This window comes from Ornithorhynchus anatinus, chromosome 1, assembly GCF_004115215.2.
Source record: "Ornithorhynchus anatinus isolate Pmale09 chromosome 1, mOrnAna1.pri.v4, whole genome shotgun sequence".
Lineage (NCBI taxonomy): Eukaryota > Metazoa > Chordata > Mammalia > Monotremata > Ornithorhynchidae > Ornithorhynchus > Ornithorhynchus anatinus.
The window spans coordinates 97,850,593-97,864,957 of NC_041728.1; the positions used below are offsets into that span (position 1 = coordinate 97,850,593).

Here is a 14,365-nt window from a genome sequence, read left to right on the forward strand (position 1 = left end):
GAGTTTACTGGGCGGAAGGCGGCACTGGTACTTCCGTATTTTTACCAAGAAAACTCTACGGGTACTCTACCAGAACGACTGCAGATGGAGAGAAGGCCATTCTGGGACAGATGTGTCCACGGACTCGCTATGGGTCTGAGATAACTCGAGAGCATAAAACAAAATGATTTTAGAGTGAGTAAAGAGCTTCTAGGAATAAAGGGAATATAAGAAGTTCAATGGGGTATACCAGATTGGTAATCAGTCAGTCAGTCGACTGTATTTACTGAGGACTTATTATTCATTCAATAGTATTTATTGAGCGCTTACTATGTGCAGAGCACTGTACTAAGCGCTCGGAATGTACGTTCGGCAACAGAGACAATCCCTGCCCATTGACGGGCTTACGGTCTTGTGCAGAGCACTGTACTAAGCGCTTGGGAGAGTACAATATAACAATAAACAGACACATACGCTGCTCAAAACCAGTGTACAGTCTAGAGGGGGAGACAGACACTGATATAAATAAATTATAGATATGTACATAAATTACATTTCTAACGTGATCTTCGGATCATTCTGGTCTGACCCCCATGCTGCTCACCCCTGGGCAAATCGGGGGCAAGATTCCCATTATCCCAAAAGTTGCCTTGGGGCTTATAAGGATTTCTCAAACCCCAAACTATCTTCCTCTGTAATCAAGCCCAGGTACTCATCGAGCCCCTACCGAGGCAGAGCACTGCAGAGTAAAGTACTTGGAAAAATACGTGAGCAACAAAAGACACAGTTCTTATCCTCAGGAGTTCCCAGTCTAATGTAGCGGCCACTGAACTGCTGGGCTGGCTTTGGATGGTGACCAAGCGCAATTAATCAATCAATTGTATTTACCGAGGGCTCACTGTGTGCAGAGCGCTGAACTACACGCTTGGAAGCGTACAATATAACGCACGCGATCCCAGCCCACGACGAGCTTGATAACAATAATGATGATAACGGTGATAATATATTAAGTGCTTACTCTGTGCACAGTCAGAGCAGGCTCAGTCTCTGCCCCTCATGCGGGTCACGCTCTAAGAGGGAAGGACAGTAGTTAACGTGAGAAACAGCAGAGAGGAGTGAAAAACAGCTTGGCCTAGTTGATAGACCACAGCCCTGGGAGTCGGAAGGACCCGGGTTCTGGCTCCAGCTCTGCAATTTGTCTGCTGTGTGACCTTGGGCAAGTCACTTCACTTCTCGGTGCCTCGGTCACGTCATGTGTAAAACGGGATGAAGACTGTGAGCCCCACGTGGGACAACCTGATTTCCTTGTATCTACCCCAGCGCTTAGAACAGTCCTCGGCACACAGTAAGCGCTTAACAAATACCATCGTTATTATTATTACGATGAGGATGATGTCACTTCTCTGGGCCTCAGTTACCTCATCTGTAAAATGGGGATTAAGTCTGTGGGCCTCATGTGGAACATGGACTGTGTCCAACTTGATATCTTTGTAATTACCTCAGCACTTAGAACAGTGGCTGGTACATAGTAAGCACTTAACAAATACCATTAAAAAAAAAAAGGCCTCAGGGCGCCCTTCAAGGGTTTGGCTGCAAGGCAGCAGAGGAGTGGTTGGGGTGGGCAGCAACAACGACTAAAAATGGATACGCACCAGCCCAAGTTGGAAGCCACAACTTTTCACAAAGACACGTGTGAGGGGAAGCCAACTGACTCCGGAGCAAGGTGGGGAAGGGGGGCCGGTGGTAACGGTGGTTTTCCGGAAGAATGTTCTAGGTACAAGGGTACGAATGGGATACTGATGCGCTCGCAGTGTAAGGGGGACAGCGTGGTCTAGTGGAAAAGCGTGGGCCTGGGACTCAGAGGATCTGCTTTTAATCCCAGCTCTGCCACTTACCTGCTCTGTGACCCTGGGCAAGTCACTTTATTATGTGCCTCATAATAAAGTGGACAATGAGGAGGAAATACCCGTTCTCCTGTCTACTTTAACTGTGAGCCCCACGTGAGACAGAGATTCTACCTGACCTGGTTACCTTGGATAATAAATAATGATGGCATTTGTTAAGCACCTACCGTGTATCAAGCGCTGTTCTAAGCGCTGGGGTAGATACAAGCAAATCAGGTTGGACACCATCCCCGTCCCACACGGGGCTCTCGGTCTTAATCCCCATTTTACAGATGAGGTAACTGAGGCCCAGAGAAGTGAAATGACTTGCCCAAGGGCACACAGCAGACGTGGCAGAGCCTGGATTAGAACCCAATACCTTGTGACTTCTAGAAGATGCTCTGTCGACGGGCCACGATGCTGCTCCAAGTGCTGAATCTACTCCAGCACTCACTGCAGAGCTTGGAGTGATCAATCAATCAATCAAGCAATAAGTAGTATTTATTAAGTGCTTACTATTTGCAAGGCAAGGGACTAAGCGCTTGGGAGACTACACGACAACAGAATTAGCAGACCTGTTCCCTGCCCATAACGAGTTTACAGTCTACCCCAATTACTGAATTGATAAAATCATATGGACTTTGGAGGGAGGGAGGGAGTGTGTGGGGGAGAGCAGCGATTCTTCTCAGCTCCGGGACAACAAAACACCCGAAGCCAGCCTCGGCCCTAGGGAGCTGGAGAGCCGGGGGAGAAGGAAAACGGGCACTAGGCCGAAGCAGCCAGAGGGCAAAATGGAAAGGAAGACATTCAGAGAATCTAGAGTCCCCCTAGACTCTCAGCTCGTTGCAGGCAGGGAAAGTGTCTACATATTATTAATAATAAATTATGGTATATCGTAAGTGCTTACTATGTGGCAAGCACTGTTCTAAGCACTGGGGTAGATACAAGGTAATCAGGTTGCCCCATGCAGGGATCACAGTCTTAATCTGTGTGACTTTGGGCAAGTCACTTGACTTCTCTGCGCCTCAGTTACCTCATCTGTAAAATGGGGATTAAGACTGTGAGCCCCATGTGGGACAACCTGATCACCTTGTATCCTCTCCAGCGCTTAGAACAGTGCTTTGCACATAGTAAGCGCTTAATAAATGCCATCATTATTATTATTAATCCCCATTTTCCAGATGAGGTAACTGAGGCCCAGAGAAGTTAAGTGGCTTGCCCCAGGTCGCACACCAGACAAGTGGCAGAGCCGGGATAAGAACCCACGTCCTCTGCCTCTCAAGCCCGCACTCTTTTCGCTAGGACAGTGCTCTGCTCACGGTAAGCGCTCAAAAAATACAACTGACTAACCGACCGAGTCAGAGAGGAGGACTGCCCAGCCATCCCGGCAAGGGTTGGGCGAGGAGATCGACGGAGCCGGGAGGCTGGAGAAACGACCCACTCGCCAGAGGGCAGAACTCCCTCGCCCGCGTTCTAAGGCGCCCGCACAATGGAGCAGCGTGAATGCTTAATCTGCAGAGACAGTTGTAACTCCATCGCGAGCGCATTTTGAACTTTTCATTATTCAGAAGTGATTTCCAAAAGGGCACCTACCCAACCTATTGTGCCGAAACATATTATTTCCCAAAGCAAATCCTTATTGAAAGATGCTTCTCAGATGCAGGCGCTTCATTCATGCATTAAATGTGAAAACAGAGCTATATTAAAATCAGTGTCAATTCCACAAAATTCTATCAATAACGATCACATTTTTATGACTTTGAGAAACTAAGCCTTCCAACTGACTTAGTTTTAAAAGACAACATTTACATTCTGCTTTCAGTCAAACTCCAGGGTAGCGAGAACAAAGAAACTGCACAGAATTGATTCCAGCTTGTGGGAGAACACACAGTACTTCATCAGCTTTGACCAGCAGCTGGAAGCCACTAAAATCTACAGGGGCAGAACTAAAGGTCACTTTGCCACAGCTAAGGATTCTTAATCAGGGGTCGACTACGACTTTTCCGGCAAGCGCGGCTACTTAATTCAACTTTACGACTAAACGATCTAATGAACTGGGATTAAGGGAAGGAAGTTTCTAAAGAGGTGCTCTGTTTAAGTGAGGAATAGTTTATCCTCCCCTGCAAGTCCTCAGGGTGCCTAAACAATTTGGGAAGGGACCACTTGAGAGGCAATTTCCAAAAGGAGCAAGGAAGAGGAAAATACACCCGGAGTGACACTGTTTCACCGTCCGGGGCTCTCCAGCATCTGGCGATCTGGCACTTAGCCTTCCCCGATTAAGCCCTCTTTCCCCCAGCTCTCTCTCCCTTCTGTGTCTTCTACGCACTTGGCTCTTTTGACTTTTGGGCAATCGGCATTTGCCCGACCCTCAGCCCCACAGCACTCACCTACGTATCTATAAATTCTATATTATGAACTCTTTATTCACGTTAATGTCTGTCTCCCTCTCTAGACCGTAAACTCGTTGTGGGCAGGGGATGTGTCCATTTCTAACTCTATCGTATTATAATAATAATAATAATGTTGGTATTTGTTAAGCGCTTACTACGTGCAGAGCACTGTTCTAAGCGCTGGGGTAGATACAGGGGAATTAGGTTGTCCCACGTGAGGTTCACGGTCTTCATCCCCATTTTACAGATGAGGGAACTGAGGCACAGAGAAGTGAAGTGACTTGCCCACAGTCACAGAGCTGACAAGGGGCAGAGTCGGGATACTCTCCCGAGCGCTTAGTACAGTGTTCTGCACACAGTGAGTGCTCAATAAATACGGTCGATGGATTACTAGGAACCTACAAGGGTGCCAAACAGCGGGGCTTAATGGAAAGAGCCCAGGGTTGGAAGTCAGAGGTCGTGGGTTCGAATTTCAGCTCTGCCACTTGTCAGCTGTGTGACTGTGGGCAAGTCACTTAACTTCTCTGGGTCTCAGTTACCTCAGCTGTAAAATGGGGATTAAGACTGTGAGACTTACATGGGACAACCTGAATACCTTGTATCTACCCCAGCGCTTAGAACAGTGCTTGGCACATAGTAAGCGCTTAACAAATACCATCATTATTATTAGTCTGTTGTGCCAACTGGCCTTTAATATGATCCCGTGTGGGGTTGGGAGAGCCGAGAGAGAGCTACAGGGTGGGAACAGGTCATACTGGACTCCCTGCACACCATGAAAATAACACGTCACCCTTCAAATTTCAGGGTTTATCCTATACCCTGACTGACCCCAGGCTCCGACAACTCACCTGGGAGAACACAGACTTGCAAAAATATACTCCAGGACATCCAGGATAAGATGAGGGGTGAGGAGGGTGGGACAACTTAAGTAAAAGCAAAAAGGGAGGTTTCAGGGTGTAGCAGGGAAGGAGAGTCAAGGATAAATGGGGAGGAAACAGGGAGTAATAGGAGAGGGAGGAGAATAAAGTAAAGAAAGGACTTAAAGATTTCTTTGGACGACAGCTGGCAGAGAAAGGGGGCTTTCCACTGTGTCGGCTAGAGGTAGCTAGATAGGACGTCTGAGGGATGACTGGTACCATCCAAGATTCAAGAAGTCTTCCTTGGTTAACTCACAACACCTCTCAAGTGCTTAGTACAGTGCTCTCTCTGCACACAAGTAAGCACTCAATAAATACGATCGGGTGAATGAACGAATGAATGAATGCACCAACCCAACGTACATCCTTACCACTTAACATATTTTCCATTTCACCTGTTACTTCCTCAGGCGGTTTCTTTATATCTCCCAAGTTGACCCCCTAGCTGTATCTCACTCTCGAATGTCCTGCCTCCTATCCCTCGCTTCATTTTCCTCCCAGTCTGGAACCTCCTCTCCCCACCCCATAATCCAATCCTAGCTCTCCCCACATTCAGAGCCCTTCTACAACGCCACTGCCTTCCACCAGCCTTCTCCTTCCAACATCCATTAGCCACCTCCAAAAGCTACACAGTGATTTATACCCTCCCTTAGCACTTTGGTATAGATGGACATTTGAACTGTATGGTCAATGTAATTATTCTGATCAAGGTACCTGTAATATCTTCCAGTCTGCTTCCCCCATTAGAGCATAGACTCCTTGGGGGCCGGGAACATGCCTTGTACTTCTGCTGCACTTTTCCAGGAACTTAGGTAAGGAGCAGAGCATCCAGGGGACCCTCAATAAACAACATCAGCCCCACCTCTTCTCAGCACATATGTTCACATGTATATTTTTACTTAAAAATTTATTTGTAAATATGATTATCTACTCAGCTACTTTATCTTGATAAAATTGCACTACTTCCTGTTATAGCCTACTCTTCCTCCTGCCCACCTATTCATATATCATCAATGGTATTTACTGAGCCCTTATCGTGGGCAGAACACTATAGTAAGCGCTTGGGAGACTACAGTGATATTTGCCTACTTTCCCCATTAAACTGTAAGTTTCTCGAGGGCAGGGATCGGGTATTTTCCTTCGGATGTACTCTCCCAGTGTTTAATACAGTGGTTTGCACTCAGCAGATGCTCATTAAGTACTACTGATTGATTTAGAAGGAAATATAAGGCGTATTGGAAGATCCGCCTTTTAATCATGAGGTTGGGTGTTCAGGAAGCCAGTTAGTACACAGTTCCAATGGCCTAGTAGAGAAAAGGCAGGCTGGAGAGTCCGAAGGACCTGGGTTCTAATCCCGGCTCTGTCACTTGTTTGCTGGGTGACCTCACTTCACTTCTCCGGGCCTGTTACCTCATCCGTAACATGGGAATAAATAAGACTGTGAGCCCCAGGTGGTACGTGGACTGTATCCGATCTGATTAGCTTGTGTCCACCCCAATGCTTAGTACATAACAAATACCATAAAAAGTAAGCGCTTAACAAATATCGTAAAAAAACCCCAAAACCTGTCCGGGGGTCACTGTTGGATACACAATCCTGGATTGGTTGTCTTTGGGTTTGATCCAGTATTGACACTGTAGGGTTGTTTTTACCGTACTCTAAAATACAAAACATAAAATCTCATATTCTCAAGGGATCTCCTCAAGACGATATGTATGACAATCGTATGGTACTGTTCTAAGTGCTCCATCATGTAAATTAAATAGCTATGGAGTCTGGATCCCAGTGGGGTAACCAAAAAAGCATCACTGGGAGCTGGAAAGGATGGGGTCATAAACAAGGAAGAAAGAAGAAACATTTTAAAGATCCAAAGATACAAAAGCTTAGACGATGAATGTGGCACAGGGGAGGCAAGAGCAGAAGACCAGTTAGCCTGATGAGTCACGGTGGGATGACTGCCTGTCCTAGTGCTGAGGCTTCGAGAAGACTTCATCAGTCAGAATTGAAAACTGTCCCAGTTTCTGCAGATAGCAAATACAAAGGTGAAGTGAGGGGAAATCTTTACATGCACATAAAGAGGAAGGGAGAGCAGTTCTCACATCAGCCTTTTCAGATACACTTCTTTTAAAAAATGGTATTTGTTAAGGGATTATTATGTGCCAGGCATTGCAGTAAGCCCTGGGGTAGATAAAAGCTAATCAGGTTGGACACAGTCCCTGACCCACATGGAACTCACAGCATTAATCCCCAGATGAGGTAACCGAAGCACAGAGAATAATAATAATAATAATGTTGGTATTTGTTAAGTGCTTACTATGTGCCGAGCACTGTTCTAAGCGCTGGGGTAGACACAGGGGAATCAGGATGTCCCACGTGGGGCTCACAGTCTTAATCCCCATTTTACAGATGAGGTAACTGAGGCACAGAGAAGTTAAGTGACTTGCCCACAGTCACACAGCTGACAAGTGACAGAGCTGGGATTCGAACTCATGACCTCTGACTCCAAAGCCCGTGCTCTTTCCACGAAATTAAGTGACTTGCCTAAAGTCACACAGCAGATAAGTGGATGAGTCCTTCTGACCCCCACGCCCATGCTCTATCCTATTACAACCCAGCCCACACATTTTGCCCCTCTAATGCTAACCTTCTCACTGTTCCTCAGTCTCATCTATCTCGCCGACAACCTCTCACCAACTTCCTGTCAAAGTCCTGGAACGCCCTCCCTCCTCATACCTGACAGATAATTACTTTCCCCCTCTTCAAAGCCTTATTGAAGGTACATCTCTTCCAAGATGCCTTACTAAGCCCTCCTTTCTTCTTCTCTCACTCCCTTCTGCATCACGTTGACTTGGTCCCTTCATTCCCTCCCATCACCCCCCTCAGCCCCACAGTATTTATGTACATATCTGTAATTTTTTTTATATTAATGTCTGTCTCCTTCTTTAGACTGTAAGCTTGTTGTGAGCAGGGAATGTGTCTGCTATATTGCTATACTTTACTCTCTCAAGTGCTTAGTACAGTGCTCTACACATGGTAAATGCTCAATATAATATGAATGACTGACATACTGATTTGCAAGCGGAGGTTGAGTCTCACCATCATTCATTTATTCACTCATTCAGTCGTATCAGCGGCGCCTTCTTCTAAACCAAGGCGCCTCATTCTACGTTTACATCCATTCACACACATCATCCTAAGGGAGCTCACAGTCTAAACAGGTCCAATCAATCAATCAATCATATTAATTGAGGACTAACTCAACACAGAGATCAGTTCAAGCACTGGGAGAGTTCAATATCACAGGATTGGTCGTCACGTTCCCTGTCCACAACAAGCTTAAAGCTAAAGGGAGGTTATACGGTACATAGTAAAATGCTGTGCCTGGTTCTGGTCACAACACTCTTAAAACGATTTTGAGAGACTGGTCAAGGATCAAGAAAGAGAGATGGAAATGACTAAAGGGATGAAAAATTTGTCCTATGGGGAAAAAGTCAAAATTGGGACTGTTTTGCCCAGAGATGAGAAGTCTAAGGAAGGGCATATTAACTATCATCAAATATGTGAATAGTTATTATGTGGAGGCTGCTGCTTATTGAGGTCCTCTTTGGGTATAGAGAAAATCGATCAATGAATCAATCAACTCTATTTTTTGAGTGTTTACTCTGTGCAGAGCACTGCACTAGGCAATTGGGAGAGTACAATACAAAAGAGTTGTCAGATATGTTCCCAGGCCACAAAGAGCTTACAATCTAGAGGAGGGGACAGACACTAAAATAAATCACAAATACGTATATAAGCACTGTGGGTCGCGGGCAGGATGAATATCAAAACTCAGTAAGTACCAATTATGGGCTTGAATGAGAGGAGAATTTTGATTTGACATGAAAAAGAACTGGGCTGTCAGGTTGATAATCGTAATAATGATACTAATTATGGTATTTGTTAAGGGCTTACCATGTGCCAGGCACTGCACTAAGCGCTGGGGTGGATATAAGCACATCGGGTTGGACACGGTCCCTGTCCCACATGGGGATCACAGTCTCAATCCCCATTTTACAAATAAGGGAACTGAGGCCCAGAGAAGTGAAGCGACTCGTCCAAGGTCACACGGCAGACAAGTGGCGGATCCAGGATTAGAACTCATGATGCTCTGATTCCCAAACCTGTGCTCTATCCACTGTGCCATGAAAAAAAATTCTGGAACAGAATTCTGAAGAAGGTGATATAGCCTTGATCCCTTAATGCCTTCACAGAAAAGAAGAGACACCATTTCTTCCATCAGTCACAGCCCTGGAGGCAGGGGGCTGGACTAGATGATCTCCTTAAGTGCCCTCCAGCTGGATGTTCTAGGATTCTCTAAAGAAAGCCACACAGTCCCCACAAACAAATAACCATAAAAGAGACCAAGAGATGGGCAGCAATCCCGACTATTAAGAAAATCAATTAATTATGCACTACACAAGGTTTTTTTGTCATTCGAGTTGAATGACTCCGGGGAGCGTAACGCCTGCCGCTAAATCCTGTGGTCGGTCGCTAAATCCTGTGGTCGGTCGGCATCAACGTTACGGATTCTGTGTAGCAAAACGGAGAAGGCAAGAAAAGAAGATTTGTCCGTGAACTAAGGACTACTTGAACAAAAATAGGATTTCGACTGCCAAGTCTTATGATTCAGCAATAAGCAGATTTCTAAAGCTATTTCTTAACCAAAGAAATTACCCCTCATCCAAGAGATTCTTGTAAGAACCAAGGGAATAGTCTAGAAGATAGTAAACCTTTTGTACCCAACCTAATAACCTTGTATCTATCCAGTGCTTAGCACATAGTAAACACTTAATAAGTGCCAAAATGATATTCCTGGCTGTGTGTTCAATGCTAGAGTCACATGGAGAGGGCTTCCAAATGTTTTCAATCAAAGAAATAACGTATAAAATAAGAGTGGCTTACTCTCTTTTTGGTGAATTGCCTGAAGACTCCTTTTCTGACGCCTGGGAGCTTAGAGTCTGTAGATCACAATTATTGTTTTTGGCGGACGGGACATCTTTTTCCTGCCCGTCATGGATTAACTCCTCACCGATTCCGCCCACGTCATCACCCAGATTGGGCTGCAGTTCTGAGACGCTTGGGGCCGAATCATCCTCGCTCACGGAAACTGTGAGGTTGCTGCTGGTGCTGAAAATGTCCTCTTCCTGCTCTGGCCTGTTCAGAAAGGGCCGCTGGTTGGCATCAACACGGTGGCCTAAATGAAAAAGGTCAGTAGGTTAGCACCCTCATGGCGGGGACCTAGTCTGGTTCCAGTTTATGTGGAAGAACAAATCCACAACTCCAGCCCTTTCAATCACTTCTGGTCGGGCCATTCCAACAGACATCCTGCACACGTGTTTATCAACATTTGCACTCAATTTATTTCCTCACATTCATAGCCGCATCTATTTTTTTCCTCCTTCTCTCTCTGTACGCATACGATCTGTACCTGCCTATCTACCCTACTGCATTCTACGATAACCACACTAAGTGCCCAGTACAATATACTCAGTGTGGCTGAGGAGTCAGAGGTCATGGGTTCAAATTCCGGCTCCGCCGCTTGACAGCTGTGTGACTTTGGGCAAGTCGCTTAACTTCTCTGTGCCTGTTACCTCATCTGTAAAATGGGGATGAAGAGTGTGAGCCCCAGGTGGGACAACCTGATGACCTTGTATCCCCCCAGCGCTTAGAACAGGGCTTTGCACATAGTAAGCGCTTAACAAATGCCATCATTATTATTACACTCACCGGAGGTGAGGCAGTACAGTGCTCCCTATTCACCACAGATGGCCTGTACAGGGCTCCGCATTCACTGGAGGTGACCGGTACAGTGCTCTGCACTCACTGGAGATAACGGGTCCAGTGCTCTGCACTCACTGGAGGTGATCGTTACAGTGCTCGGCACTCCCTGGAGGCGATAGGTATAGTACCCTACACCAAACGGGGTACAAGAATAGAGATCTGCACACAGTAGGTGCTCAGTACAGTGGTCTGCACGTATTAGAGCTTAGTACAGCAGTCTGTAGAGAAGCAACGCCCAGTATCGTGTACTGCGGATAGCCGGGGCTCAATCAATTCTATTAAATCAAAGAATTCAACCTAACTTCATGTGCTTGTATAGACATTTTAAAAGTAGAAGCAGTGTGGTCTAGTGGATAGAGAGCACAGGCCTGGGAGTCGGAAAGACCCGGGTTCTAAGCCCTGGTCCACCACTCGTCTGCTGTGTGACCTTGAACAAGTCACTTCACTTCTCTGTGCCTCAGTTATCTCATCTGCAAAATGGGGATTAAGACTGTGGGCCCCATGTAGGGCATGGACTGTGTCCAACCTGATTACTTTGTATCTATCTCAGTGCTTAGAACAGTGCCTGGCACATAGTAAGTTCTTCTTAATAACAATAATAATAATGATGGCATTTGTTAAACACTGTGTGCTCAACAAGTACCAAAATTATCATTACTATTTATCCACTATGCCGTGCTGCTTAACAGATACCATAATGAAATGAGTAATCAAAATTGGTGTGAAAAGTAGAAAACTAACGGACCAAAGTATCCCTACACAGCGAGGAAACCACCGGCTTGCAGAGCTCTTGATGTCCATTCACTGTATTTTTTTTTTTACGACAGCGATGGATCGAGTTAGAGAACTTCTTGTAGTTATTAAAAAAGAAGACTCAGAGCAAACTCTTCCTACCCAAGGAACTTTCCCAGGCACGACGATTTCCTTCCGCGTGCTCGTTCTCGGAACTTCGCCGTACCGGGCTTGGCGCCACGGGGACGGACCGCTCCGTTCTTACTTCCTTTACTTCAGTACACGCGCATGACGGTGTTCCTCCCCGGGTTTCCTCTGATCCGCTCGAACTGTCACACTTTAAATCAGTCGTGCTGTTCTCCGGACTTAATCTCTTCTGTACCGGGGAATTGAGTTCAGCGGGTTTCTTGCTTTCAGGGAAATTACTCTTGCCATTATTTGTGTTGCTTTCTATCTCTAAGCAATGAGTTTGTACCTCCTCAGGTGATATACTGGATGTGACTGGCATTTCCTCACCCATCTGAAGAGATGTCTTCCCATCTATTTTGTCAGGCTTATTTGAGCACACTATATCACTATTAGTTTGGACTACGTAGCTGTCCGTCACGTTGCCGCTCTGTGCTGTCTGTCGGCATGAATGTGGGTCAGGAATTGAAAAGCTCTTTGTGGGTTGGGAAGATTTCTGCCGTGTACTAAAATCTTCAAGGCTTGAGATGGCTGACATTTGGCGGCCCATAAAGATTTCTGCCCGATGATACAATCCTCTTGACACGGCTGTCCCGGTGTTAATTCCTGCCTGTCTCACAACTTGCAGTCCCTGAAAGAGAGGTTGGGAGGGATTAAGATGAATAAATTTCGTGTAGCAAAAGATGGCCTTTGTTTTCGGGAAGCAAATCCTAGGAAATGCTGCGGGGAGATTTAAATAAGCACATATTGAGTCCAGTTTCTCCGGTGCATAAGCTCATCGCCTGGTAATCGGGCCAGCACCTTGGGAGGAGCACAGACTCCTTCGGTCTACTTGGGCGGGGAAGGGGGGGCCTTTTAGTCACCCCCGCTATGCTGTGTGTAAGGGTATAAGGAGCAGACCCTCCTGTAATTCACTAAACAGTCCCCTAGTGCTCTGACAGAATTTATGCTCCTCCCAAATTGCCTGTCATTTAAGGTATAACTTCTGGGCCTGGGAGAATCTGGCTCCAGTGCTTAAACTGTATGAGACTTCCAACAAAATAACTGACCAAAGAAAACCCCATTCTATGACGTTCGACTATGAGTACGATAGATTTATTTATTTACAGTAATATCTGTCTCCTCCTCTAGATTGTAAGCTCCTTGTGGGAGGGGAATATATCTGTTCATTGTTATACTGTACTCTCCCGAGGGCTTAGTGCGGTGCTTTGCACTCGATAAATATGACTAGATGAATGAAAGTTCATCAGTCTCACGAAACAGAAATATTAGTAATCAGAAGACAATATTTTAGAAAATGGACCAAATGGTAGCATAGTAGGATTTTCCAGATTTTTTGTTTTCTATCTGGAATAAATTCCCAATAAGCTTCTCTCCTTCGACTCTTTCATTAAATATGGCCAAATTTCATACAAATACGCTTTTCTCCTGAGCATTTTTAATATTAACTAATCAAGACATGCAGTATTTCTGTGCGAGGCATAAGTATTCTTTTCTTCTTATTTGAAAAACAGGAAAACAGATGCAAATTAATTCAATTAGTAACTGAGAGAAGACATAAAATAAGAGGTTGAGCTAGTAATAACATTACTAACTTGAATTTTAATGCACTTTTACATAAATTATCTCATTTATTCTTACACCATCCTTACGACAAAGAGACGTGAATTTTCATCCATAACAGAGGGATGCCAGACAAAAGAGATTGACAAGTAGAAATTGTTGATTAAAATATCTGAGTATTTTGAGTCAAATAGAAAAAACAAAATCCCAGCAGATGTTGTGAAAGAAAAACTGGAGTAGAATTCATGTGGAAATATGAGTCAGAGTAGAGACCAGTCGCATAAGCATCTAGGCCTCTGACTACTGATAAAAATATGCCCAAATACAGAAGGAAGATATTACATGTTGCATATAAAAAGTTATGTCTTTTCGTATGGAAGGTCACATATTCCCTGCAAAAACTGATCATAAACCAATGGCAACATTATTTTAAGAAAAATACATCCCTAGGATTCAATAGCTGTAGTTTCAACTACAGGAAGATGATACAAAACTGTGGTTGGGCTCCAGAAAGATCATTAAATATTGCTAGTAGATGAAAAACTCACAAACGTGGACTCTGAATCAGAAATAATTCAGCAAATATATTCAAAATTTAGACTGTTTAGACTGTGAGCCTGTCATTGGGCAGGGATTGTCTCTATCTGTTGCCCAATTGTACATTCCAAGCACTTAGTACAGTGCTCTGCACATAGTAAGCGCTCAAAAAATATTATTGAACGATGAATGAAATTCATAAATACTACTGAATGAATGAAAAATATTATAATGACATGAAAAGTGAAGGTGTTTGGCAAAGGCCCTGAATTGCAATAGTGAAATGCATAGAAAAGCAGCACAGTTTAGTGGGCCTGGGAGTCAGAGGACCTGAGTTCTAATCCCAGTTCTTCCA

The 14,365-nt window shown here is 45.0% G+C and overlaps 1 protein-coding gene across 4 annotated transcripts in view; it reads right to left on the minus strand.

Annotated features, from left to right (window-relative positions):
* KIZ (kizuna centrosomal protein) overlaps window positions 1-14,365 on the minus strand; it is a 144,377-nt gene that overhangs the window by 91,260 nt on the left and 38,752 nt on the right. For all 4 annotated transcript variants that reach the window (XM_029067316.2, XM_029067322.1, XM_029067328.2 and 1 more), the window contains 2 exons: window positions 11,887-12,541; window positions 10,114-10,405 (listed from right to left, as the gene is read on the minus strand). In XM_029067316.2, the coding sequence (XP_028923149.1) occupies window positions 10,114-10,405; window positions 11,887-12,541 (947 nt within the window). The remainder of the gene's footprint in view (window positions 1-10,113; window positions 10,406-11,886; window positions 12,542-14,365) is intronic.